At 55.8% G+C, this 27,954-nt stretch overlaps 3 protein-coding genes across 6 annotated transcripts; all 3 read right to left on the reverse strand.

The window, feature by feature from the left end:
- Positions 1 to 1,019: 1,019 nt before the first annotated feature.
- On the reverse strand, positions 1,020 to 8,416 carry HRURF (HR upstream open reading frame). Its single transcript, XM_049631523.1, has 2 exons — positions 5,597 to 8,416; positions 1,020 to 1,714 (listed from the first exon to the last, which is right to left on the reverse strand). Exon 2 carries the CDS (start codon positions 1,369 to 1,371, stop codon positions 1,267 to 1,269), a length of 105 nt encoding a protein of 34 aa, XP_049487480.1. The 5' UTR covers positions 1,372 to 1,714; positions 5,597 to 8,416; the 3' UTR covers positions 1,020 to 1,266.
- Positions 8,417 to 8,484: 68 nt separating this feature from the next.
- REEP4 (receptor accessory protein 4) lies at positions 8,485 to 12,600 on the reverse strand. Of its 4 annotated transcripts, XM_049631520.1 has the most exons (8): positions 12,014 to 12,580; positions 11,175 to 11,247; positions 10,712 to 10,788; positions 10,497 to 10,617; positions 9,956 to 10,069; positions 9,415 to 9,550; positions 9,100 to 9,254; positions 8,851 to 9,013 (listed from the first exon to the last, which is right to left on the reverse strand). In XM_049631520.1, the coding sequence occupies exons 1-8, from the start codon at positions 12,043 to 12,045 to the stop codon at positions 8,948 to 8,950; spliced, it is 774 nt and encodes a 257-aa protein (XP_049487477.1). In that variant the 5' UTR covers positions 12,046 to 12,580; the 3' UTR covers positions 8,851 to 8,947. The 4 variants fall into 4 exon arrangements, with proteins under 4 accessions (XP_049487476.1, XP_049487478.1, XP_049487477.1 ...); XM_049631519.1 differs by lacking the exon at positions 9,100 to 9,254 and having other exon boundaries at positions 8,485 to 9,013; positions 12,014 to 12,552; XM_049631522.1 differs by lacking the exons at positions 8,851 to 9,013; positions 9,415 to 9,550 and having other exon boundaries at positions 9,150 to 9,254; positions 12,014 to 12,600.
- A 2,571-nt stretch (positions 12,601 to 15,171) lies between these two features.
- Positions 15,172 to 25,036, reverse strand: LGI3 (leucine rich repeat LGI family member 3). Its single transcript, XM_049631524.1, has 8 exons — positions 24,135 to 25,036; positions 23,157 to 23,228; positions 22,234 to 22,305; positions 21,817 to 21,888; positions 21,642 to 21,713; positions 20,710 to 20,879; positions 20,397 to 20,561; positions 15,172 to 18,221 (listed from the first exon to the last, which is right to left on the reverse strand). Exons 1-8 carry the CDS (start codon positions 24,827 to 24,829, stop codon positions 17,404 to 17,406), a joined length of 2,136 nt encoding a protein of 711 aa, XP_049487481.1. The 5' UTR covers positions 24,830 to 25,036; the 3' UTR covers positions 15,172 to 17,403.
- Positions 25,037 to 27,954: the final 2,918 nt, after the last annotated feature.

Below are 27,954 nucleotides of genomic sequence, written 5' to 3' on the forward strand. Positions count from 1 at the left end.
GCCCAAATACCTGGGACTTGACAACCCACCTGGGCCAGAGCCCCTCAGCAAAGACTGCCATTTCTAAGATAACATGTCCTTGCATTGCTGAGCCTGGACCCTGGTCACGAGCCATTGGGAAGGGCAAGGGGGAAGAACCCAAAAGATGAGCTCGGTGGGAGGTGCTGCACAAGGGGACAAGAAGATCCTGGCCCCCTGACTCAGCACCTGCTGCATGACCTTGGGCAAGTCATATCACTCCTCTGGACGTCAGTGTGCCCTTGTGCAAAATAGGGCTTGGAAATTGGGAGTCTCAGAGGCTTCTTCCCACATTGCAGTCTGTGGATCTGGGGGTACTGTTTGCTTACCCACCCCTCAGCCCTACTCAAGCCTATAGGGGTGGGAAGTGAAGGCAGGGCAGGCCAGAGTCACTGGGGAGAGCTGTCAGGCAGGGCTGCTGGCTGGTATCTTTCCCTACACTTGGGTAGCCCCTAGTGTGTCTCTTCCCAGCTCTGTACAGTTTCTTGGCTTCTGAAGCAGAGTCCCCGGGCAACTGCTGGGGGCTGGGATCTTCACCACCGCCCCCAAGGGAAGGAGTGAGCCAGCACTGAAGAGGGGGATTAAGAGGACTCAGCTGGGATGGGTCAAGCCGCTCCAGTCCAGCAGGCAGTGCCAGGGCCGCTGGCGGCCGCTGGTAACTGCAGCCTGGCAGGGGGAGGGAAGGAGGCGGGGAAAGCGGGCTGGGCCCCAGAGAGAGGCAAAGGAGGGAAAATTGAACGTGCATGCAAAGGACCAGGATGACAGGTGGCACCAGAGCCGCAGCGCTCTCCCAGCACGGCCCCCTCTGCCGGCTGGATGAACCCCCAGGAGAAAGGTGAGGGAGCCCAGAGAGCCTTGGCAGAGGTCGCTCGGGTTTTCTGGGGCCACCGCTCCGTCGCAGTCCAGCCCTGTCTGGCATCCTAACTTTTAGATCTGTGGCCTAGCCCGGAGAAGCACACTGGAGAAGCACAGGGAACTCACTCGCTGCGTGCAGCCCAAGCTTGCCTCAGAAATGCCCCGCTACGAGTATCCCCTGAAGGCCCGCCCCTGGCGCCCCCTCTCGGCCCTTACCTGGGCTTCGCAGGCCGGGCGCGGCGCGGGCGGCGGCGGCGGTCGTCGTGGCCGGCGCCGGGCGCCCGCTCCCCATGGGCCGGCTCCGGGGCCTCCCGGCTGGCGAGCGAGGACGCGTTCTCCCGCTCTCTGCTCAGCGCGCTCGCGTTCTCTTTCCCCCGGGGCGGCGGGGGCGCTCTAGGGCCGCAGGTTAGAGGGGTCGGATTCCGGGATTTGCAGGATGCGGCACACGGCGCGGATTGGCCGCACCAGCTTCTGGGCCGAGGCCGTGGGTTGCGCCATGGGACGCCGAGACTCCGTGCTGCGCCGCGGGGAGGGCCGGGCCGGGGCTAGGGAGCGGGTGCCCCCGGAGGGAGAGTGGGAGCCGGGCCGGGGGGAACGTGCGCCCCGGGTCGGAAACGGCCGAGTCAGGGGAAAGGCCGAAGGGCCGGGGGAGGGGGTCGTGCCTGGAAGGGGGGCCCGATCCCGGGTCCCAGGAGAGAGGCACCAGAGAGGGCGCAGCACGGCGCAGCGCGGCTAATGGAGGGAGAGCGCGGCGGACAGCGCAGCAAGACCTCTCATCGCCATCGCCAGACGCGCAACTGAGAGTGGGGAAGCTGCTCCGCCGGTTTCCTCCTCCAGCACCCTGCGGGAAACAGGAGCCCGTGATTCGGCGGCCCCGCCTGGGCCTGCCCCCTCCCGGGCCCTGGGGGCTTCCGCCAACGCCCCGGCGATGCCACCGGCTGCGCACGGGGAGAATGAGCCCTTTGTTCCCCCCTCCCCCCCGCGGCACCCGGGCGCCTGCCGAGAGAGGCTCCCCCGGGGCAGCGTGCCAGCTTCCCAGCCGCCCCACCCTCCCGTGGGCCCGGCCCCGGAGCCTGGCAGGCGGGCAGCACCCCCACTATAGGTGCCAAGCCCGGGAACTGGAGCAAAGGGCGGGAGGGGCCGGACCAGGCCATGGTGGGGCGGGGTGCCCCCCGGGGTGCTAGGGCGGGGCGGCTGGGAGGGGGCAGTGCCAGAGCTGGCAGGGGCAGTCGGGTTCTCACGGGTCAGTGATGGGCTCCTGACCCACGCCAGCCGACCCTGTGCCTGCTGGACCACTTGCTTGTGGTCCTTCAGCTCTGGCACATGGGTACACCCCCCGCGGCCCAGGTCTGCCCTACCTCATCCTCACCTGGCCAAGCTGCTCTTCACCATTCTTGACTAAAGCCCCCTTCCAAGTCCCAGTAGCAGGCCCCGTGTCCTGCCTTAGCAGTTCCGGGAGACCTAGGCTCTGGTCTGTCCCTGCTCTATGGGCCTAGGTTTCACCAAGTGTCCAGAGAGGAGGTGGGACCACATGAGCCCCAACACCTGCTCCAGCCTGGTGTTCGGGGGTCTGCCCTATCCCAGTTCCTAGTGCTTCCAGGCCCAGCACTGGAGAGCAGCCCATGGGAGTGGCTCCTGGGAGGGAGCAGAGAGGAGGAGAGGAAATGGGAAAGCAGGGCACCCTCCACCCGAGGAAGCATCCCGGCTCCTCTGCGGGGGTGGTTCCAGAGCACAGACACAAACAGACAGATTCAAACACACACGGACAGATTCAGACACACATAGAAACCCACACACCCAACGGGCGCTTCCCTTCCCCTCAGGCCCCCCCACCTCTCACCCCACAGCTCCCCTGCCACCCTATGGAAGCCGTCCTTGGCCTGCCTTCACCCGGCCTAGGACAGAGGCAGCACCACCCCACCCACCCCCATCCCAACCAAGGGATGAGCTCTCAGATGCCTCTAGCCTGGTTCGAAGTCACACTAACATCCCTGGAGAGGGGAGCCATGAAGAGCTGGGAGCAAGCCTTCCTCCCAAGAGACAAAGGCAGGAATCCTTTTCCCAGATGGGGAGAAGAGGAGGGGGCCTAAGAAGAGGAGTCCTGAAGAGGCACTGGGCAGGACTTGGGTCATGTTGGCATAGATTCACTCAGCCCCTCCACCTCCCCCCAGAGGCCGCTTCTGTGGCAGGGCAGGCTGGTAGGGGTTGTTTACATGACTAAGTTATTAACACTCCCTTCCTCCCCCAGCTCCCCTGAGGGGTGGCCTGGACCTGAGTGTGCCCAGGAATATGATCATGGAGGGTCTAATGCAGACTGCAATGCCAAGATCCCAAGCCCCAGACCCTCCCCCAGGCTGGCTCCATGATGCAGATGGGGGGCTGGGGTGTGCCTGTGGTCCCCCATCTGTGTCCTCTGGCAGCCAAAGCTTGTCAGAGAGTCTAGGGGGGAGAAGTCTGGGCCCTTCAGCTTAGGGCCTAGAAGAGGCTGGGAAGGGCAGGGTGGGACTCTGGGTTGTCCTGGGTGCTGAGGGCCTGTCACTGTCATCCCAAAGGAGATGGGGACTATCCCAGGGGAGTATGACAGACAACTCCCCCCACCTCACCCCCAGTTGCCTTGTCTGCCTTGTTAGGTCACAGTCTCTGGACTAGAACAGGACTCTCAGAATAGGTTCCTGAAATGCCGAGGGGGTTATAGGGAGGTGCGGGGAGAAGGCCCTTTCCACCCTCACCCAGCTCCCCATCTTGCTTCACAGCCCATGCCACCGGCCCACAGAGCCCTTATAGCCGGCTATTCTGTGCCTGAGGACGGAGCAGATCTAAGGAGACACACAAAAGACACAAACACAGAAGGAAAGCCACACACGCGGGGACACAATGCTGAATTCGTGGACAAAGGCAAGCTGACCAGCACCCCCAGATGCGTACTGGCCCACCCCAGGCTCACATAGAGCCCTCAAGAGCACACACACACATACACACACACACTCTGATACACACATTCATGCTGACAAGCACAGCAGCACTCACGAGCCAGCTGCCCTCACGCTGTCCCCAGAGCCCCTTACCTGGGCAAGCACAGTGCCCCTCGGGTGGAACAGCCCCCTGCCCAGGGGAGGGCAGCAGGCGGGGGCGGGGGAAGGAGCCCCGGAGAGTCAGGCCAAGCTGCCACTAATCCGGGCGGGGAGAGGGGGGGGCACCCACGTCAGAGCGGGGACTGCCGGGTGGAGGGCATCTGAGGACATCCCCTCCCACACACGCGGCCGTCTGGGCACCTAGCCCTACTTCCCCAGCCCCTCCATCCTTCAGACAGCTGAGGCTGGCCTCCCCCCACTCTGCCCCCCACCCTTGTGGCAAAGCCTGGACCGGGGGGCATGGGGGAGGGGGAATACCGGGGAGAATTCTCCCAGGACCTGGGGTGAGGGGGAGAGAGGAAGGGAAGTGTGGAAATGCTTTTGGAGCCAGGAGGAAGCTCTACAGTAGATGCCCCCTCCCCTCATGCCCACCCACCCACATCCCTGACCTAATTCCTCTTCTCAGCCCACACCTCCCCAGTGCCCCATCCTCCCTCCCCCACCCTCCCCTCCCTGCATCTAACCACCCTAGTAGAGAAAGCTACCTCATTCTGCCCCAGGCTCAAGACCTTCTGCCTAGCAACCAGGCTCTGGCCCCCAGGGTTTCCTGAGCAGCAGGCATCATCCTCCTGCCGGCATTTCTGCCCCCTACCCAGCCATTATCCCTGATGTTTATCAGGGACAAGGGGCAAGAGCCTGGGTGCTCTTGTCAACCCCCTTATGGGTGGGGCAGTGCCAGCCCAGACTCCCCAACTCAGCTTGGGCCAGGGCCGTGTTGAAACAAGAGGTTAACTATCTGCAGCCCAAGAGTGGCGGTAAGACTACAGCAGGGGGGCCAAGTGCACCTGGAGGCCAGAGGCAGGAAGGGGGACCAGGACATGAAAGGGCCACAGGCTGAGAGGGGCTGAAGAGGCAGGGAGAGGGGGAGCCGTCTAAGGTCCAAAAGAAGGTGGGGCAGTGCAGAGGCAGGAAAGAGGAGGCCAGGAATTCAGGACCACACGCACCTGGCAACTGGGAGGCAATGGAGGAGACCCTCGAGCAGGCAAGGTGGACTGAGAAGCCGGAGAGTAAGCCCTGGGCACAAACCGAGTGGGACTAGTACCGGGGCCAAGCAGAGGTATGTTCTTGCAAGGGGGCTGGCCTAGGTTGTCTCATCTCCCTACTGGGTGCCCAGCATGGAGCCCAGCACATCTGTGCCCTAAGTCAATTGCAGCAGAAGTCCAGCCTTGATCCTACCTGGGCATACTAGTGGATAATAGGAGGTTGAGGGCTATGGGCAGGCCAGAGCTTAGGGGGCCCTAGGGCCAGGCCCCCCATGCAGAGGGAGGCAGTGTTGAAGAAGGCAGACGTCTCAGTGATTGTCAGAGGGACAGGTCAGGCTCTGAGGGAAGCTCAGCCCACACCCAAGGCTCTAGTCTCAGGATCACATGTATGCTTGGCCAGAAATGCCCCAGAACTTGGAATTCTCTTTACCCCTTCCCCTCTGGCCTCAGGATGTCTTGGAACCCGTATAACTGCAGCAGCAGCGATTTGGCAAATGTGTGTGTTGTAGAGACCCTGGCATTTTCAAGGTTCTGTGATGGGCACAAGGAGGTACAGTGCACAAAGATGAAAGCATAGGCCATCCCTGCCCTCAAGGAGCTTATACTCACTTAGTGCCTTTGTTCTTTTACCAGCAAACATTCACTGGGGCCTCTTACATGTCAGGCCCTGTGCTGGGCACTGTGGGGTGACTGTTGGAGTCGGCATATTAACAAATGAGTACGAGGTGCTCTTAGTCCCACCCTGGGGAAGTGGGGGGAAGCTTCACGGAGGAAGTGATGCTGGAGCTCACAAGTCAGAGAATAAGTGGGCCTTCACTGAGCCACACACATACGACGACATTTCACTTTGGCTTAACCACCACTTATTCCAGGCTGGATACAAAAGTGAATAAGTTGCAAGTCTGTTCTTTATGAAGTCACAATGAATTGGGGGAGAAAATAGGATGTGCTCAAGGCAAAAACAGAGAGGTTCGTGTAAGAATAGCTATGGTGTGGTCTGGATGGCCAATCAACTCTAAGGAGGCAGGGGGGCGTGCTCACAGAGGGCTTCCTGGGATAGGTGGTGTCTGAGTGAGGTTCACAGGGCACATAGGAGGAGGACAGAGAGTTGAGTAGAGGGGGAAGATCATGTCAGGGGGAACAGCATGGAGGTATGAGGCAGTCCGGTTGGATGAGGTGGGGATTACAAAGCAAATCAGGTTTAAGGGAGGCCAGCTGGGGACTGGCACACCCACGCAGCCCACTGTGAGCCCAAGACTGGTGAGCCAGCCAGAGATCAGGAGCTTTAGTAGCTTGAAGAGGAGTTGGCAAGTCAGGGAAGGCTTCTGGGAGAAAGCAGGTCTCTAAGGAAGGCTATGGGGGGCCAGGAAAGAAAGACTGTTCAGATGGCAGGAGAGTCATACAGCTGGAGCAAAGGCCTGGAGGCTGATGTGGATGCACAGATGAACTTGAGTGCTCTGGAGTCAGAAAAGGCAGGAGCTGCAGAGCAGCCAGGCTAGCAAAGAGGCTGGCGGGGAGGGGGGTGGAGGTGGAGATCTTGGGCCTGAGAAAGTGTCACCATTTCAGCCTAGGGGCCCAAAAGACCCTGCTCCCCACTCAAAGCGCATTCTAGGAATGAGGGCAGGTGAAGCTCCAGCTCTCATGAAAGCTCCCTCAACACCCTTTAACTTCAGGCCTTCCCCTTCCTCGGAGTTTTTGTGTCATTTGCCGGTTCACCACACATTCCTGTTTGCTTCCCCCAGTTCGGGAGTGTGGATCCTGCCATTCCACGTCTACCACAGCAACTTCTGGGCAAGCGTGCCTCAGGAAACAGGGACACCACCCACAGGCAGCCATGACTGGGGACAAGTTGCTTCACTTCTCCAAGTCTCTGTTTTTTCATCTGTGAAATGGATCTAACCCCTCCCTTCAGGCTCGTCAGGAGGATTCAAGGAGATCATCCCTATAAAATGGCCAGCACAAGGACAGGCACACAACTACACACACAGCTACATGTTTGCTACACACTTACCTCCTTCTTCTTGCCTCATTTACTTTAGTCCTGCACAGTGGTTAAGCGGACTGACTCTGGAGCCAGACTGCCTGGTTCAAAGCCTAATTCTGCCACTTATTAGCTGTGTAACCTCAGGCAAATCACTTGCCCTCTCAGTGCCTTGTTTTCCTATTTGTAAAATGGATGTCATAATAATAGTACCTACCTCAGGAGATTGTCATGAAGATCAAGTGAATGTGTTAGGGGCTTAGAGCAGCACCTGCTGGGGAGTCACATTCTAGGTGCTAGCCATTCCTAGACTGCATTCTGAGTATTTGGAAACACGCCTGGTACCCGATAGATGCTCAACAGACTTTCTGAATGAAGAAATGAAGAAATGAGGCAACACCATGATGCAAGGGAATGCCTACATAGGAAGTCATTGAACACCAATACGTGAGGAGCTAAACCACCCCGACCGATTAAGTGCCTTCCCCAAATAAAACCTGGATAATCCCCACACCAAGAGTTAATCCACACTCCTCAGGTCACTCCGGGTTACCACACCATTTCCCTTCTTCCCACCCACCTCTTTGCTTAATCAAAAGTGGGAAGGAAGAACAGGCATGGGGTGGGCAAGGGGAGCAGCCCTGGGACACCGCAGTGAGACCAGTACCTAGGAGCAGGAGCAAGAGAGGGCAAAGCCAGCACTGACTGCCCCAGGGATTAGAGGAGGGGATGGAGTAGAGCGAGCTCTGGCAAAAAGCCTGGGTCTCAGGACAGGGGAGACTCCGTGAAGGGGGCAGACAGGACCAATGACCACAAACAACAGGAAGGAACAGCAAAAAGAGCCATTGGAGGCCAGGCCAGAATTCTGCATCGTCTCTCCAGCCAGCTAGCCAGCCAGCCAGCCAGCGGCCAGGCCCCTGTAGGGCAGGGCTCTGGCCAGCCTCCCAACCCCGCCCTCCTTGACCTGGAAGCTAGGGGCAGCCCAGACCTTGGCAACTGCTGCCCTCTCACGGCCACTCCAAAGAGGTGCAATGTTCTCTGCATTATCCTGGGTGTTTACAGGAACTCAATGTCCCCAGAGCTGCCTAGAGACCACCTCAGGCCCATGGAGGAAGTTGGCCTCCCCTGGCCTTGTCTGTTTACAGCTCCAGCTAGTCCCCATGGGATTATTGTGCTGCCCAAGCTCCCTCCACACCTCTGTTCCCACTGGCTTCTACTTCCCATCAAGATCTAACCCCATCTCCTGATTGCAGTCTTCTTAGACTCTGACCCCTCTTAGGGCTGTTCACCTACTCCCTCTGTCCCCCATCTATGTTCTCAGAGGTCTCCAAGAATTTCCTGTGACAGTACTTGACCCATTACAACTATATGTCAATGGCTACCTCCCCCATTAGACTGGGCCCCTCTGGCAGTCTGTCTGTCCCTTGAGCCTCCATCCTAGGCCTGGACTGGCCTGTAGAAGGCTGTTTAATAATATGTGCTATGAGGACCAGGAGTACAAACCAGGACAAACAGACCACTTTTATGTATTTATTTACCAAAACTTGCATAAACCTGACCTCATTCACCAACATAAAACATACAACCAGGACACACACACACACACACACACACACACACACAGGCCTTGGAGGAGACTGTCAAGTACTTTGAAGGATAGAAAGGAATGAACACAGCTGGGTGGACTTTTGGTTTCATTTGCAGAGGTTTGAGAAGGGCGCTGGTCCCACACACCGGGAAGGTAGAAGGATGAGAAAGATAATAAATAGAATCCTGGGCCCAGCCTGCTTTGGTACATTACAGGTATAGTCCTGTGCATGGCCTGGGCAGCACCCAGCCCTTAGCCAGCAGCAGGAGCCAAGGGGGCAGAGCCTGAGCAGCTGGTGCAGGTAGGTCAGACATGCAGCCAGAGGTCCCCTCCAAATAGCACCTGGTGCTCCACAAGGCAAGAGGTAAAACTGAGCCAGGCTCTGAAGACCCTAGCTGTTCATGTCTGAGGAAATGGTCTTTTTCCTTGTCCGAACCTTCAGTGAGCGCGAGGTGCCCTGCGGGGAGAGGGCAGGCACAACCTGAGAGGTGTAGGCTAAGTACCTGGACAGCCCACCTCCCTTGTGCCTTCCTTGCCACTGACCTCCCGCATGGGTGGCTTCCTCTTGACCACACGCAGGCTCTGGCTGCGGCTCAGGGGCTTCTCTCGGGGCCGGGCAGGTGGCTGGGAGACTGCCTCTGTATCTGACCAACACTCATCCTCAGTGTCGCTGTCCTGCAGGCCCCCTGCCCTATACCCTGTGTAGAGGAGAGGGAGGCCAGGGAGGCAAAGCTGGGCATTTCCATAGTCTGAAGGCCCAGGGCCAAGATAGACCTTCTTCTAACCCTTAGGGAAGCCACAGTTTGCATGGAAGAGGCATTCCTTCCGGAACAGCTCTGGATCTCTCTGTCCACTTACCGATGGGCGGCCTGCGGCGAGGTACCTGGTCCTCCAGGTAGAGGGGATCCTGGTAGGCAGGGGCAGGGGCATCAGGGATGGAGCGCAGGTCCTGCATGGAGAAGCTCCGCAGCCTTCCAGCCAGTGCACCCTGACTCTGCAAATGATGGGAACCACTGTATCACCTGGAGGAATGGGGCAGGGGATCCTAGTAGGAAGGGGTCTGAGTCGGGGCAGCTACTCAGGAAAATCAAGGGCTGACTGGTGGGTAATCACTGGGGCATAGGCCTCAGAACTAAAAGCAACCCAGTGACCTTCTAGCCCCGTGCCTTTGTGGCACCAACAGGAAACAGGCCCAGAGAGCAGGAGCAACCACTCAGTCACTGTCCCAGCCAAGGAAGTCAACTTCCCGCTCCACACTCCTGCCAACACCCCACCTGTCACCTCTCATCCTGTTCCCTGGCATGGTCAGCTGCTCTCTCTCAGCTCCCTGATAGAGAGCTGGACTCGCCCAAAAGGCACGAGGTTGGGAGGACTGCTGGAGGGCTGGGGCCCAAGGTACCTTGGTGGCAGCCTGTACAGCAGCTGAAGCAGCAATGTTGAGGCCCCGTTTCCCAAAGCTGAGCATCGTCTCATAGCTGCGCTCCTTGGCCTGCACGATGCAGGTGTCAATCTCCTGTAGGGGCCGGGAAGGGGAGAGAGCTCAGGTGGACACCTGAAGACTGAAGTCACTCCTCCTCTGCAGCCCCAGAGAAGCTAGTGCGTGCCATGCCTCCCTGCCCACCCCTGCCTACAGTGCACTAGCAACCACACCAAGAGCAGACATTCCCATGCTTCAGTGAATGACCATGCTCAGCCTCCTCCCACCATCCCCAACACAACTTCCAGCTGGTGTTTCACACCTTCAAATGCTCATTCACTTGTGCCCCCATTTGATTATCACAGAAGAGGAAGAAGGCTAGGTTCTATCAAGGTCCCACAACTGAAGGGCAGCAGGACTCAGATTAGAACCCAGGTTTCACCCAGCGTCCTGAACCCCGAGTCCAAGGCTCTTTCCTTCACACCCACCCCTATGTTTCCCTCCCTGGCTCCCCCCAAGGTACCTTCTCATGACGGGATAAGGATGGGTGGACAAACTTTCGGTAAAGCAGGCTGGCCCCTTTGGTGTAAGGTGAGAGCAGCCATAGCACAAAGGCCATCTTGATCTCATAGTAGAAAGGGAACCTGTCAGAGCACAGTGGGAGTAAGGTCAGCCAGGGAGCTGGGCCAAGAGTGGGCCATCATCTCCCCACAGCCCACAGACCCCCTGCATGCATACCAGGAAATAAAGATGTCTGTGAAGGTTTCCACTGCCATGAACAGTGCAAAGACTATCCAGTACATCATCCACCGCACCTGGGGGTGGGGGGGGGGTGGGTGTCAGAGGCCAACAGCTGAGCCTGCAGAGCCAACTCCCCTGTCCCAGGCTGACCCAGAGATTCCAGAGAGCCTGTCCTACTGCATTCTCCTGGCACCTGGCTGGCCCTAGAGAGGTGCCTCTGAGAAACTGCCACTCATTCCTGTACCCACCCCCAAGAAGCTTCACCCACAAGATTCTGCACAGGCACCCCCATAGCCTGCCCTCCAACCACACCCACTCTACACGCACCTGCTTATGCTCCTGGAGGAAGGGGAGGCGAGGTCAGACCGTCCCCACCTTGCCAAGGCCTACCATATCCCCCAAGGTTGACTGTCATCCCATCCAACCTGAACCAAGCTCTCCTGCCCACAGCCACACTCACATATTCACGTATGTTCTTGGTCTTCACAGCCTTGTAGGAAGCATAAGCTGGGTACAGCATCCCAAACACCAGCCTAGAAAACAGAGGGGGAGTATGAGGGGCATCATGCCCCCCCCCCCCACCAGGTGGCCACTTCCCTGAAAGGTGTGAAGTAGCAAGGGCCTACCCTGTTCTTCTTGCTTGGCTTGCACAACCTGTGCCTGAGTCAGTGCCCTGGAGGCCACCTCCCCACCCTGCTGTTTACAAACAGTCCAAGCCTGCCCAAGCCTGCACCAGTGGCCTATGAATGCATTATTGAGCGGGAGCACACACAGCAGGTAGGTGGGAAGCAGGCTTCTCAGCTGGTGAGAGGGCCAGGCTGTCCCCTCCCATGGACACGCAATCAGGGCCACCAGACCTGGCACTGCCAGGCCGCAGACAGGGATCTTGGAGCCAGGTGCTGGAGTACTGAAAGGTAGGACAGAGTGGGGAGGCTGAGGCCAGGGTGGTGAGTCATGTGACTGCTCAGAAAGGAAGCAGGCACCTGAAATCTCCGCCCACAACGTGCCACAACACCTTGTTTGACAGGGGCTGCAGGCTGGTGTGAGGTCCTCTGTCCCACACTCCTGTCTGCAGTGTATGTGACTGCGGGGGGGCGGGGGAGAGGGCGGTCGCCATGAGCCAAGAAGACTTTGGGGGTAGAGTACAAGCACGGGTGCCCGATGCCACGCGGTAGGCCCGAAGGTCCGTTAACCCTTGCGGGCACTAAAAGCCCCTTTCCCACCAGATGTTCCCATCTTCCACCTCAAGGGCGGCCTGGCACCTGGAGGTAGAGGGGGTATGAAAGCGGCCATACTCACACCACCAGGCGACAGATCATCCAGGACACCATCCCGCAGCCTCAGGACGAAGGGAGAACCCCTACAAGATGCCTAGAGGGACGCTCACGCAGGGCTGGGATGGGGTAATCAGCGGAAGGGCGAGAACCAGAGGGGCGCTCCGGCTGCCCCTTGGCAGAGGCGGAGCCGGCCGCCCCCTAAATCTGCAGTGCGGGGAGCCTGAAGAATGGGGAGACCCGTGGGCTGAGGCGAGGAGGCCGGGGCTCGGAGAAACCGACCAGGGAGCCGGTAAGGGCGGGCGCGCTCTGCCGCCTCGCCGCGCTGCCGGAGCAGTTACGGCTCCCACCCGCACTTCCTGCTGCGGAGAACCAGCTGTTCGACTCTCCCCGCGGCGCTGCTGCGTCCCAGGCAGCGGGTTGCGGTCAAGGCCTTCGTTCGTTCGGGTCCCCGAGGTCTCAGTGCGCTGGGCCACCGGCTCCGGCCTCGGGGCGGAGTTTGCAACTCACTTGAAAGTTGCACGGAACTGGGTTCTGCCCAACCCCAGGTCTCCGGCGCTCGGCGCAGGCGCAGTGCGGCCCCGGAGGGGGCGGGACGAGGTCAGGGAGGCCAGGGGCCTGCCCCTTAAAGGGGCGATGCACCTCCTACTTGTGGATGGGGTCCATAGGTTGAGTAGCCGCCCTGATTGCAAAGATTAGAGGGTGGGAAACAGCGACAAAAAGGTGGGGAGGAGGAAAAGAAGGAAATTTGGATTCCAGAGTTTTCTCAGAAAACCGGCTTCCTCCTTTTGCCTTGTCTTTCCTTTCTGTAAAATGAGAAAGGGCATGGGATGGATGCAGGACCCCGCTTCCAGGCTCACGCACACTCAGAAGGAGGCTAGGCCTGGACAAATCCAGGTCTTGCACCACTGGGCCAGGAGATGCGTGAGTGCCTCAAAGACGCTGAGTTGACCTAGAGCGAAAGCGGGAGGAAGTAGGGAGAGGGGATCTGAGGGGCTCAACATCCCCATGAGATTCACCCTGAAGAGTGGGCTTCAGGAGTTGATGTCTCTCAGAGTTACCTCTCCAGAGCCCACATATCTGGGTGGGCTGACCATGATGATTTAAGAGATTCTCCGCAGAGCCCTGAGCAGCTGTACTCTCCATGCCTTCTTCACCAGAAATTTGAAATTCCACCTATTCCTGGGAGTCAAGAACACAAATATCCCTAAGAGCTTAATCATATCAACAATTGCCACTTTGTAGCAAGTTTTTGTTTGCAGGGTCTTGACCTTTACAAAGATCCCTTTTTTACCATTTAGGAAATACATTCCCTCTGGGATGAAAAGTAACTTCACCTGGTGGTATTTATTGCTGGATGATAATGCTTGGCTTATCAAGTCTTCTGAGCTCCAACCTGGAAGGGGAGAGGGAACTCAGAAGTTCCTCTGGGGGGAGGTGCATATGGGGAAGAAGGTGGGAGCTCAAAAGAGAAGGCAAAAGTTGTTGCCTCTAGAACTTTGTATATTGGATTGCACTCCTTGTACCTCTTTTGCCTAGCACTCCATTCCTCCCTCGGGCAATGGGGACCTTGCCTCCCCCACCTAGACCCTGTGCCACCTCCCCTCTGCTTCATAGGGCTGATGTGAAGGAGACAGCAGAGTTCCCCAGATCCATGGAGGTGGGCAACTTTGGCAGTTATTACTTTTTATTGGAACTATAGTTAACACCCACCACCTATGGAAAGGATGGAATAGGTAATGACTGGGACCAGGGAAAGGAGGCTTCCTGGGAATAAATAAACTCGTGGTAATTATGTTCTTTTAATTACTATCATCAATTTTATTGGTGTTGCTGGGTGTGAGAGCTAGCAGTGAAACTGACCCACAGGAGAAACTCCCCTGAGGCCTGCTCTTCCCATCTAACCACCCCCTCACCTTGGGCCTTGCTCCCACCCTATGTTGGAAGAATAAGAGACACCACAGGCTAGGATCCCACCATCTATCTCTAGGCACAGACATTGTGATCGAGGTGAAAGTTGAGGTTCATCAAGGAGACACATCCTTGTGTCCTTGGAGCAGAAGGATGTGACTGACTTAATAGGGGGCCAGCTTAGAAGGAACAAGGAGGTTGCGGAAGAGGGAAGGGACACCCATTCCTCTGGAGGAAAGGGTACTAGGCTGACTGTGTGCATGTGTGCCTTGGGTCCTTTGGTACCTGCTACAGAACCACCTCCTTCCCAGCTGCCTTCCAGAGTCACCTGACCTGACCTCAGCATCTACCCCTACTTGCTGGCAAAGACCTCCCCTGTACCTATTTGAAGGCTACCCAGCTGGGAAGATCTCTCACATGGAGACTCCTGGTCCTGATGACTGTGCTTAGGAAATCTAAGGGACATCAGAGGTTTGCTCCTGAGAGCAGGACTCAGCATGGAGGGGCGTGTGGCTGGCAGCTGAGAGGTATCATCCTTCTTGGCTTTGGCAGAGTGAGTGGACTCTGCCTCTCACGGCCTTTGGTCATGAGATGTTGACACAGTCACCCAGCTACACTGGGTTGCTGAGCAACTCTCTGGACACACAGATGAACCCCCAGGGCAGGTGACCAGGCAGGCATTCGGGGAGAGAAGAAAGCTGGGCATTCGGGGAGAGAAGTGTCTCCCACCCCTAGAAGGAGTCCTGGGGGGAAGTGACAGAATGATGTTTATCTTCCTACTGGGCAACAGAGTGCCAACGTGTCTGAGAGACTCAACCCACTTTCCCTGGCAACTTCTCCCTGGCACAATATGAGGGTCCATTGCCCATTTGAAAAAGCAGAACAGGAATTCCCAGGACAGTATGGCTGTGGGGCCTGAGGGGCACCTGCTAAGCCAAGAACACATGAATGTGGTTTGAAGAGGTGGAAACCCAGACATGTCACCTATGAGACTCCACTTTGAGGACTCTTCAGGGGCAGGCTTGGCTGGGCATCTGAGGCTACAGGTGAGACATAAGGCACAGGGGCTCTGAGACTGACGGCTAAGGAACCCTCAGCCACAGACGGCAGTTCTCCCCAAAGATCAACCTTCTCTCCCACCAAGCACTCTTCTCTGAGCCACTTCTGTATCTCATATGGTCCTAAAGACCAATACAAATCATAATTCTGTGACAGACACACTATTCCAAGGGTCTTTCATATATTAATGTATTGTATATTTAATGCATTTACATTTCACACTAACCCTGTCAGGTATGTATCTCGATTATCCACCTTTCATAGATGAGAAAACTGAGATACAAATAGGCTAAGTAACAGGGTTGAGGCCACCCCTGCTAGTAAGTGGCAGAATCAAGAACTGACAGTGTACGTTTTATTATCTACTTTACAGAAGGAGAAACCAAAGGCCAGGGAAATCAGTCAACTTGCTTGAAATCTCACACATAGGGCAAGGGCTGGCAGCAATGGGGGAAGGGGAGAGGAGAGGAGAGGGACTGCTGAGCTTGTCTTTGGCTATGTTGGTTGGAGTTGACCTAACAGAGGGACAGACTCCAATCTCAGTGGGCCCCAAGACTGTGATCTCCAGGAAGAAACAGCTGGGTCATGAGTCACCCACAGGTGGTAGAGACTAGTTACACTTTCTCTGCACCTGAGTATCATCACCATGAACTCCTGACTCCAGGACCAGCTGACCTTGGGGTGCCCACTCGCTCCTCTGAGGAAAGAGAACATGGAAGAAGGGAGTCTGAACGCTAATGCTGCCCCCCCCCCCACCTCCGTGAATAGCAGGGACAGAGAGCACAGCCCTGGCTCTGTTCTCAGTGAAACAGCTACCACCAAAGCCACTGGACACCTGAGAGCCAGCAATGGGGTAGGAAATTTTTATTTGCAGCAGTGAGTCGTAACATTGCCCCCAAGTGCCCCTGGGCATCTTGCCACCAGTACGCCCTCACACAGCTTGGGCACAGGGAGGTTTCCCCACCCTGTGCCTTCTCCACTGGCCTCCAGCTCAGAACTACCTATTCCCAGCATACAGCAGAGGGCAGCAGAAGCTTGACTCCCAGGTGCTACTCCCACAGGACCCTCACCCCCTCCACCACTCAGCTTGCTTTAGAAGGCAATGCACCTGGGGCCTGTCTCTGTGGACTAGAGAGGTCCCAGGATCCCCCAAGATGCTCTCTATCCCTGCTCTACTCTTGGCACCCACCCAGTTGGCTCATGTTTGCAGAGTCCCTGGCTCGGCCAGCTCTTGGACCCACCTAAAGGAGCCTACACAGCTCAAGGTCCAGTCCCAAAGGTGGGGCTGAACGACAGGGTGGTCTGAGGCTTCGGCAGCTATAGTAAAGAAAAGCTGGAAGGCTTTTATCTGGGTGGTCTCCTGTCCACAGGTGAGCAGCATTCAGGATCAGAGCAGGAAACTCCAGTAAGAACAGAGAGCCCTAAGAAGAAGTCGGGGTCTGGGGCGCCTGGGTGGCTCAGTCGGTTAAGCGTCCGACTTCAACTCAGGTCACGATCTCGCGGTCCGTGAGTTCGAGCCCCGCGTCGGGCTCTGGGCTGACGGCTCAGAGCCTGGAACCTGCTTCCGATTCTGTGTCTCCCTCTCTCTCAGCCCCTCCCCCGTTCATGCTCTGCCTCTCTCTGTCTCAAAAATAAATAAACGTTTAAAAAAAAAAAAAAAGAAGTCAGGGTCTGCTGTTGTTATTGCTTTGGGCAGAGGGGCTTTGCCCCCAGGAGATCAAGCTGGTGTCCAGAGGCTGGCACCACCATTCCATCCTTATCAGCTACAGGGTGGGCACACCAGGGATGAGCAGAGGAGGGTGGGTACTGTGTGTCTTCTCCAAGAAGAGAGGCAAGGTGATGAAAGAGAGCCTCTTTAGGCAGCACTGAACCTGCATGTGTGCACACAGAAATGGGAGTGTCAGCAGGTGTGTGTGTGTGTGTCCACGTGTGCATGCAGAAGTACAGCATGGGTGAGTGAGCCCAGCAGTGTGAAGGATGTGGCTGTGGGCTGCAGGGCAGAGCACAAGTAGGTAAACAGACACCTGGAGCACCAACAGGAGAAACTGGGGAGTAGGAAGAATAAGCTGAAAAACAAGAGGGGTGGCCCTGCCCTTCCTTCCCGTACTCCTTCCCTGGGGCCGGAGCACGGGGAAAGCAGCAGACCAAGGGGGGGCCTTCAGGTAGGGTGTGGGGCAGACAAGTGTCCACATATGAGAGGGCACAGGGTTGCTGGGTTGCCTGGTGCATATACAAGTCTTCATGCTGATTACAACTATGACAAGTGGCTCTCCTGGGCCAGTCCACAGTGTGGCCCATGCTCATGGGGGGTGCGGAGGGTGTATGTGAGGGCATGTACACAGGTTGGCTACATGTGTCTTCACATGGGCACACATGCTGCTCACACAGAGACTTCTGTTCAGCCTCGAGTGGCTGCCCGAGGAACACAGAGGCCTCGGCACCCCTCTAGGCACTGAGATCCACCACTATGTGTCGGTACACGAGCGTCTGTCCCTTGAAGCTAGGGGCCAGGAGCAGCTGAGCATCCCCAGCAGGCATGTAGCAGAAGGCCCGAGGGGCCTGCACAGCCAGCTCCTGGAACCGCACAAACTTTTGGCGCCCCTCATCCCACTGGTAGATCTGCGTGAAGGAGAAGTCGCTGCCCAGCGCCAGGTAGCGGCGGCCACCCACGAGGAAGGGCTGCATGGCCAGCGAGCCCCTGGAGGGCAGGGCCTGCACTTCAGAGAAACGGGTGCCCTCCCAGCGCAGGATCTTGGAGTCACCGATGTAGCGGCTGAGACACAGGTAGCTGTCGCGCCCAGCACGGAAGTGTTTCACAGCCTGGGCATCAGGCACCTGGGTCACCTCACCCTGGGCCACAAACTGCTTCTGGGTGCGGCTCCACTGATAGATGACAGGTGCCTGGGAGCTACTAGACACAATCAACCGTGGCTTGCCCTCGCCATCTACAAACTCCAGGTCAGTGTCACGGTGCCAGGCATGCAGGGCCTGGTGGGAGTAGAAGCCATTCTGGTGCCAGCGGTAGAGGCTGGTGGCACCCGCCTTGGAGCTGTCGGCCACGGCAAAGTACCAGTCGCCGTCAATGCGGAAAGCCTCCAGGTCGTTGGGCTTGCGCACACGCTGTGGGTCGATATCCTGCAGCTTGGTGAAGCGTGTGGTGTTGGGGTCCCAGTGGTAAATGTAAGATCCACCGAACAGCTGGGCCACAACCACATACAGCTGGCTGTCTACCACCATTGGCTTGCAGTGCACTGCAGAGGGGGCTGCCAGGGTGGAGGGAAGCAGGGTGGAGGCAGTGTCAGGCAGCCGCGGGCCCCCAGCCCACGCCATGCCCTCGGCAAAGGGGGTCAGTTCCCTCCAGCCCCGGGCCAGAACTAAGGCTCTCCCCTAGAGCATCCCTCCCCCTGATGCCCACCCACTTTTCACAGCTAATAATCTGTCTCAGCATCATGCTCCCTCCGCCCTTGCTCCCAGAGTTTAAATATAAGCTGACACTAAGCACAAAATAGGTATCCCTAGCTATTGACCCGTTGTTTATCCATAATGTCATTATTGAACTTTTATTGTGTGAAGTCACTGTGCTAAGTGTGAACACAGTTCCTCAATTAATCACTCCGAAGTGGAATCTATTATTTTGCCCAGAAGCAGGCTCAGAGTCTAAGTGACTTGCCCAAAGCTACCTGACTGGCCAGATGCCAGGAAGGGGAAGGAGGAAGAGTCTGTGCCTATCCACAGCCTGGTGATAGAGCCAAGGTATACAAAATGACAGCTTGATGTTTGGATAGTTGTGTATGAAAATGCATTCTCCTAAGAACTCCTACTTTTGAAAGGGCCTTAATGTATGAGGACGTCCACACAAATGTATTTGTCAACAACCAGACAGATCTGACCCCTTCTCAGGCACCCAAAGCACATGGGGCCACACTCTTTACCTATCTTGGTGTCCCCAGTCATCTCCTCTCCACCCCTCCCCTCTCCTTCTCCCCTCCCCTCCCCTCCCTTCTCCTTTCCTCTCCTCTCTTCCTTCCCAGTGCTGCTTCACCCATCCTCCTCCCCCCCTCCTCTCTCCCCAAGAAAGCTCATGCTGAGCCCCAGGCTCTGGCAGTCACCCCCGAATCCCTTCCACAGCCTTGGTGCACCTGTGTAGATACTGATGATTCCCCCAGGACCCAAGCTGCATCTCAGACCCTCCCTGCCCACACACCCAAAAGCACCTCAAACTCTAGCTGGCCATTACTGAGCAGATATGTGCCCCCAAACCTGGTCCTCTTCTCCCTCTGTGTTCTCAGCTTCAGTTTGTGGCTTCACCCAGTCCCCCCCACCAGAAACCTAAAGCTATCCCCAACACCTCCCTGTCTCTCACTCACCCACAACTAATTAGTCCTGAGTCCTGTCAATCCTCCCTTCTGCTTTCTAATATAGTTTGTGTAGGATTGCTGTTATTTTCTTTCCATAAATGTGTTATAGAATTTATCAGGGAGACCATCTGGCCCTGGAGTCTCCTTTTCGGGGAAGTTTTTGTTTTGTTTTGCTTTTGTTTTAATAAGGACTTTAAGTTCTTTTAGAGATACAGGGCAATTTAAATTTTCTGTTTCATCTTGTGTCAGTTCGCTCCTCCTTTCTAAATCTATCTCTCCACCCCACTACTATTGCCCCAGTCCAGGTTCCAGCAGATCCCTCTAATAGTGTGCCCACATGACTTGGCCCATGCCAAGCCACTCTCCATGCCGCATACAGAGAGAGTGTTCTAAAATACAGGTTGGATTGGTTCACACACTCTGCTCAAAACCTGTCCATGACCTGGTCCTCATGTCTTTTGGGTTTCATCTGCCTCTCTCCACTTTGAACCATATGGTGCAGTCAAATGAGCTGCTTATGGTTTACACATGTACACATTCATACACTAAGCTGTTGCACTCCTTCTTGAATTTGCTCATGTTGTTCTCTCTGCCAGAATATACTTTCTGCATTTTTTCTCTGAGCTAGGTATCCCTCAGCCTTCTAGATTCAGCTCAAATTCAGTGGATCCCAAACTGAGCTCACTAGCCACTCCCATCTCCTCCTTGGTTTACAGGCCCCACCCAGTTACTTAAGCCAGGCTCTTAGGCATCACCTCTGACTTGTCCTTCACCCTCACCTTCAAGACTCAGCTCAGGTGTCTGCTCCACTAGGAAGCCTTCCTTGACTGTCCAGGGTACAGCTCTCCTTTGCGGTCCCAGAGCATCATGTACATATCTCCCTCCTCACACCCATCTATTACATGAATGTTATCTGTGTATACGTTGGCCTCTCCCCCAAAGACTGGAAAGTTATTATGGGCAGAGACCATGTCTCATCTATCTCTCTACCTATAGGAACCCACTGGAGAGGAACAATGAAGCCCATCCCCACCCCAACCCCTTAAAGTGGGGCCAGCACAGCCAGACTGGGGCAGGTACCTGGTATTCTATCATAATCTCGAAGCTGCCGTTCAACATAGTCCCACTTGAGGACGGTGCAAGCGCTGGCACCTGGCTGGGCCAGAGCCAAATAGAGGTCACTGGAGTAAAGGAAGGGCTCGGCTGATACTGCTGGGAAGGGCAGGGTCTGGTAGAGCACAAAATCTGCAGGGTCAAGAAGTGAGGGGTGGGGTGAAGAAGGGTAAGAGCTTGTTGGGTGATAAGGTTGCTGGATTGCAAGGCCAATGTTGGGGGTGGTTCTGGCAGTGCCTGTGGGGCTGCCCTGGGGAGGTCTGCTGGGGGCATCTCCTACCTGTGGTGATGCAGTCGAACTCCCGCAGCGGCAAATCCTGCACCTTGTGCTCTTGGAAGCGGGGCGGGCTGGCGCAATAGATGGGAGCCACCGTGGTGTTGGTATGCACCAGCCACTCCACCAACCACTTCACTTTGCAGTCACAGTTGAGTGAGTTGCCCCGCAGGTCCCTGGATCATGAGGGTGACAGAGGGAATATAGAAAGGAACAGGCTCCCAGCTGTCCTGCCCACCCAGGCTCTCTAGGTTTTTAGAAGTAGGTATAATCAAGGCCACTGCTGGCTTTTCACATGGCATCTTTGCACAGATTAGAGAAAGGTTCCCCTGGGGGTAGGTACACCCCTGTGGAGACATGCTTGGCCAGTGGAGTGGGAGCTGAGTTTTAGTCCCTACTTGCCTCCTAGGTCAGGGGCCTTTTGCAGTGTAGAACCTGCACAATTATGTTACATCTCAGTTCCTCCAGACCTTCCACAATCCTGGGTTGGTTTTCTTCTTGTGTAAGTACTGATTGATTGTGGCTATGCTCTAGGACTTCAGTGAAGGTTCAAATCAAACATAGATTTAAAAAGCACGTGTTTGGGGGCACGTGGATGGCTCAGTGGGTTAAGCACCTGACTCTTGGTTTCGGCTCAGGTCGTGGTCTCATGGTTCATGGGATTGAGACCCACTGACATCATGGAACCTACTTGGGATTTTCTCTCTCCCTCTCTCTCTGCCCCTCCCCCCCTCAAAATAAATAAATAAACTTAAAAAAAGAACATATACACATGGTGTCTCGTGTGCATGAACACAGCCTTCCGGGAGGCATCTCCAAACCCAAGCCCTCCCAGCCTCTCAAGACCTTATGATCTTCCCAATTCTGGCTCCCACACCGCTCCCTCCAGGGATGCGCCCCTCTGTGGCATTGTGAAAAGAAGTAGGGCTCAGCCTTACAAGTCACTCAGGATGTCCAAGGGCCGAAAGATGTCTCTAGGCAGTGTCTGCAGATTATTGTTGGCCAGCGATCTGCAAGAGAGACCCTGAGTCACCTGAAGATTGTGGCTAAGGCCATAGGCCACAGGAGATGAAGGGCTTTGGTCTGGTGTGCTTATGTACATGATGTACTCACAGGTGTGTCAAAGACTTGAGTCCTCTGAAGGTAAACTTGGATAGTGCCCAGATGTCATTGTTCTCAATGAAGCTGGAGAAAATGAGAACTTGTCTTAGATGCCACTCAGCATCCCAGACCCCCAACCAGCTATTTCCCTCTGCTCCATCTAGATTCCTGCCCATGGTCCTAAGCCAGGCTTCCATTCTGATTCTGGAGACATTAAGCCTGTGGTGACAGGGCATCCAGGCAGGATGGTTTAGGCAGAGGGATGGATGAAATGACCCTCTGCTCGGGTCCTGCGGTCAGAGGATCCAAGGGCTCTCCACTCCCTCCATCTTCCCCCGGCCTTCCTCATTTACCCTCCCCTCTCAGTCCACCCAGGTCCCAGCTCCCTCCTCCCTTCTAGTTTCCATTTCCCAGTTCCTTGCCACACACAGGTACTGCAGGTGCGACAGTCCTGTGAAGGCATTGTCTCCAATCAGAGTAAACTTGTTGGAGTTGAGTAACCTGGAGAGACAGAGGGAGAATTAGAGCTTCCAAGCCTGTGCCCGCTGTGCCAGCCCCCAGCCTGTTGCCTCACCCTGGGGATTCCTCACAGACTGGCTGTCCTGCCACCCCACCTTGGGACCCCAGCCCCAGCCGGGAGCCCCAGAGAAGCCCAGCAGCAAGACTAGCCAGGAGCCTGTTCTAGTCCCAGAATCTTCTTCAAGGGTAGAAACAGCCAGGGGCAGATCTCTCCGGTCAAGCTGGGTCCTTCCCCACTGCATCATTCCTGTCTCCATCACCACTCTCTGCCTCCTACCCTCACCCCAGCTCACTCTGTCCCTTTCAGACTGGTGGTGAGTTTGAGGATAACCCACAGTGAAAAGGAGTTGGGGTAACTCATAAGCACCCTTTCCTGCAATTGACTCTCCAAACAGAAACATTCCCTATTACAATTCCACACCCTCTCCTCCCTCCCTTTCAACCCCCAACTCTTCCTTCAAATCCTGGTGTCAGCGGTCTCTATGATGACCCTTCTCCCTGCAGTGTCCATCCTATGGCACCAGCCCAAGTTACTGACCCCAGTTCTTTTGGGTCTCCAGAGGAGGCAAGTCCATTCCTAATTGGGCCCTAAATATCCACTCTTGGCTTTTGCATGCAACCCCCACCTTCTTTCTCCCCACTGCGGCTCCCTTCACCCTTCCTGACTCTATGCTGCTGCACCTTTTGTGGCTATCCCATCCAGTAAAAGTAAGGGACACCTGCATCTTAATCTCCAATGGCTATCTTCATTTGCTCTCCTCCCCCCAGTCCAGGGTCTGCCCCCTTCCACTGCCCCACCCCCTACCAGCCCTTCCTCAAGGCCCTGTCCATACAGGAACTGCAGCAGTGGCAGGTGGGAAAACGCTCCATCCTGGATCTCCGAGAAGGCAGCATTCACCAGCGTCCTGCAGGGGACACCTGAGTCAGTACTGTGGGGACTTTGCAGGGACTGGGGGGGTGGGGGTGGGAGGGGCGGGGTTCACAAGGTGAACAGGGCAATTGTTCTGTGCACACTTGCCCTGGAAACCACTCATTTCACCAGCCTGGGCCACCCACCTAGGGCTATCTTTCTCTTCTCCTCATAAACTCATTGCCTTCGGTCTCACTATCCTCCCCTACTGCCTCCCTCAGCACCAGTGGCCCCAGGCTCAGCTTCCCCTTCAGCCAAAAGAAGGTTCCATCACCCACACCCTCAAGATGATCCAAACACCCACAGTGTGCTGGGTGCTGTGGAGGGATGGGGCACTGGGATGGCGGTGGGGATTAGCACCCTGCTTTCAAGGACCACACAGCTCATCTAGTCCCTGAGGCCACTTAACTGCAAGTGACGGGCTGGCTGGCCCAGTGCCAGAGTGGATGGGAGACCAGTGGCAGGCGTCTGTCCCCAGACAGGGCACTGTGTGGGTATATCCCACTTCTATCCCTCCCCCTGATTCCACCCTCCCTCCCTCCACAAAAAGCCTTTCTGCCCTTGGTGTGACATCACAGGCAGGAGCCCACATGCTCTTGTAAACAACCCCTCCCCCATGTTCAGAGCCCTGCACACAGTAGGTCTCATTGATGCTGCCGGTGGTGATGATTCATTCTTGGCCATAAACTCCTGTTTTCCCCAGCCATGGCTGCTGAGCCTGCATGACTACAGAACTCCCTACCTGGAGGATGCCTTGAATCTCCAGTCCTGAGGACCCCTGGGGTATTCCTGCTCCCCACGCTTTGTAGACTGGGAGCAAGGGTTTTCCCATCCACTCCCAGAGAAGCTCTTGCCTTCCTCCCTCTCTCCGCTCCCCCACCTCAGAAGCCAGGGCACTCACAGAGAGATGACCTCGGAGGGCAGGTTCCTGGGCACTGCCTTGGAGTCCACGCAGAAGGCGGTGTCCCTGGTGCAGGAGCAGCTAGGCGGGCAGGGGGGCGTCTTGGGGGGCCTCTTGGCACTGACTTGCAGCATCAGGCAGAAGCCGAGCGTGGACAGCGCCAGCAGCCGGAGCCCGGAGCCCCGCCTGGCCCGCAGCCCCGCCATGCTGACTGCAAGCAAGCTCTCCCTCGGGTCACCGGCCGCAGCCCCCGCCCCGCGGCTCTCCGCCACCCAGCGCGGGCTGGCACCTCCCGGCCACCGCCGCCAGCAGCCGCTGCCGCAGCTAGGGGCCCGGCTGCCCGCTGCGGAGAGCCGAGTCCTCCAGCCCTCGGCCGCGGGCTCCGTCCCCTCCCCTGCTCGTTCTCGCGAGCCGGCTGGGAGAGCTGCGCGGGCCCGGAGCCGAGCGAGGGCTGACCGGCGGGGGCGGGCGCGGACTGCGGCGGGGGCGCGCGCAAGGCCGAGGGGGGCGGGGAGCGGGGGTGGGGGGGTGGGGGGACGGCGCGGGGAGTCCCGGGGTGGGAGTAGCCAAAGAAAGAAGTGGTTGCAGCTCTGGCCGCTGTATGCACTACCAGCGGTCTCTGGGGCCATCTGCTTGTGTGTCTGGCACCCAGAGGGTCTGTCGTGAGCGCAGGTGTGCGAGGTATACATGTGCATCCTATGATGGCATGACTGTGCACGCGTACACACCTGCCTCTGCACGGGAACGGGCACAAACTCCCTGCTGCGGGCATTTCTGCATTGTGGGTCCACGTGCTCTGTGTGCCTGTATATCTGTCCTGGCCCTTAGGGGACACATCCTCGGGGACACATCCTCTAAACAAGAGTTCATGGGTGTGTCATAAGCGCCATGTATGTGCATCTGTGTTCTTTTGTTTCCAAGAGCCAGTGAACAGAATGTGCCTGTGTGTCTCTGTGGGAAAAGGGAAATGTTTGTCACTGAGTTGGACTGGGAGTGTGTGGAATTCTGGAACATATCTCACTACCCAACCACAGACTGTTGAAGCTGGGAAGAGCTTTGGATGTTTTCTAGTCCATCTCTTTGTCACAAATGAGGAAACTGAGGCCCAAACTTGGAGGAAAGCAGCCAAGCTTTCCACAGTAGATGTCACATCCACTGTGTGGTGTGCCCTCTAGGCATGTAATCCTTCCAACCTTTTGAGGATGATAGTAAGCCCCCTTTTACAGATAAGAGGAGTGAGGCTGATAGTACCTGAAGAAAGCGACAGAACCAGGATTTCAACCCACAGTGCCCAATGCCAAAGTTCACAGTCATACTTCTACACCAGGAGTCTTCAAAGTGTGGTCCAGGGAGTCCAGGGGGCCTTGAGAACCTTCCAGGGAGTCGCTGAGGTCAAAACAATTGTCCTAATAATGTTAGAACATAATTTTACCTTTTCACTTTCATGCTTTCACAAAAGTATCCTGGAATTTTCCAAAGGCTACACAATATATCTTCTATTAAGCCAGAAATTAGGGGTGCCTGGGTGGCTCAGTCGATTGAGCATCCAACTTTAGCTCAGGTCATTATCTCACATCTCATGAGTTTGAGTCCCATGTTGGGCTCTGTGCTGACAGCTCAGAGCCTGGAATCTGTTTCAGATTCTGTGTTTCCCTCTCTCTCTGCCCCGCCCCTGCTTGTTCTCTGTCTCACTCTCGTTCAAAAATAATAAACACTAAAAAAATTTTTTTAAGCCAGAAATTAAAGAGATTTACAGAGGGGCGCCTGGGTGGCTCAGTCGGTTAAGCGTCTGACTTCAGCTCAGGTCATGATCTCGTGGTCTGTGGGTTCGAGCCCCGCGTTGGCTCTGTGCTGACAGCTCAGAGCCTGGAGCCTGTTTCAGATTCTGTGTCTCCCTCTTTCTCTGACCCTCCCCTGTTCATGCTCTCTCTCTCTCTCTGTCTCAAAGATAAATAAACATTAAAAAAAAATAAAGAGATTTACAGAAATCCAAGGCAACGACATTCTTGCTACTAATTTCTTTTGCTTTGTAAAATAAATTTATTTAAAAATTATGTTATTTATGTTAAAACATAGAATGAGTTTATCGCAATTTTCATTAATTAACTAACATTTAAAAATAACATAAACAAAAGCTCTTTGGGGCCCTCAGTATTTTTTAAGAATTTTAAGGGGTCCAGGGCATCTAGGTGGCTCAGTTGGTTAAGTGTCTGACTTTTGATTGCAACTCAGGTCATGATCTGCATAGGGCTCTGCACTGTCAGGATCTTGCTTAGGATTCTGTCTCCCTCTCTCTCTGCCCCTCCCCAGCTCACACACACGCTTTCACTCTCTCTCTCTCTCTCTCAAAAATCAAATAAACTTTAAAAAAAAGAAGAAAAAGAAGGATGTTCTCAAAATGTTTGAGAACCGCTGCTCTATACCTCCCTGGGGGTCCTCATGGGGACTGACTGTACCAAAAGTTCACAGGTACAGGACAAGGGGAGACTTGGTCAGGTTGACTGGGCTCTCAGTCTGGTATTCTTTCCACATCAAGCCAGGAAACTGAGATCAAGATCACTGGGTTTAAGATGTGTCCCCAGCTGTCCCCAGCCTCTGCCAGTGGGGGCCTCTCTGGTAGGAGCTTATGTCCATATTCTCTCAACCAGGGATGTCCCTTCCCTTTGATGCTCACTTGCCAATGCCCATCCAGCTGCCCGTGCTGCCCTTCCATGCCAGCTTGTGGGAATACAAGCAATGGGGGGTGGGGAACGTGGCTGGGGCAGCTGGGCAACCGTCCCCACTGGTCCCTGGCACTGCTCTGCCCAGCACACAAAGGGCAGAGTGAATCTTGTCCTAACCCCTGCAGCTGAAGAGCTGGAAGGAAGAAAAGAGGAGGCACACATAAAAGGAGTGGCTACCACAGGGCTTACATCACCCAAGGTTCTCCCAGAGGGGTTTAACCTGGAGACAGACAAAAAGAGGGAGTCTGGGTCCTACTGTCAGCTAATGAGAAGAGATGTCTTGGGGGGGTGGGTCAGCGAAGTAGATGATGATAATCATGATGATCAGCTTGATGATGTCATTGGATCCTCACAAGAGCTTGGAGAGGGAGACAGAATGGGCAGACTGGTCCCATTTCACAGTTGTCCACACTAAAGCCTAGAAAGGCAGAATGACTCTTTCAGGGTCCCAGAGCTGTCAATGAAGCATTGCAATGTCCACATACTGAAGGAACAAACTATCGACTGTTGGCTAAGAGCCACTTGGTGTTTGGCTATACCACTGAATATAATTCCATGTTGGCTGTGTGCATGCTCCTTGCCCTGCAACAGGTACACAGAATCCTCGGGGGAGCATGGTCTCAGGGCCAGTCCCAGGGAACATAGGGCAACAATAAGCACCCACATAGCTGAGGAGCACAGCAGTGGATGCTAAGTGGCAGGTTAAAGAGCAGCAGGAGACTGGGAGATTTTGGAGGAGGGATGGGACACTGCCTGGAGTGGTGTGGTCACAGAGCAGGTGCGATTGGCTCTTGTCTGGCCTTTTAGGGTGGGTGGCTCTCAGAGAGGTGGAGAGGCATCAAGGGTGGGATTTCCAGGGGAGAAAAATGGCCTCAGTAAAGACCAAGACATGAGAAGTCTACAACAGAGGGCTCTTGTTGGGGCTGAGGTGATAGCTATGCGTGCTCAGCTAAAGGTCCCTCCTCGCTTCCTGAGAAGGAAGACGAGGACCGCAAGACCTCTACTGGGTCAGTTCCAGAAGTCTCAGTGCTAGCATCTGGACTCCCCTTATGAAATTTGAGGGCAACGTTCTTTCCCCAATTGCTGAACAGGCAAAA

The sequence above is a fragment of the Panthera uncia genome, chromosome B1 (genome assembly GCF_023721935.1).
Source record: "Panthera uncia isolate 11264 chromosome B1, Puncia_PCG_1.0, whole genome shotgun sequence".
Lineage (NCBI taxonomy): Eukaryota > Metazoa > Chordata > Mammalia > Carnivora > Felidae > Panthera > Panthera uncia.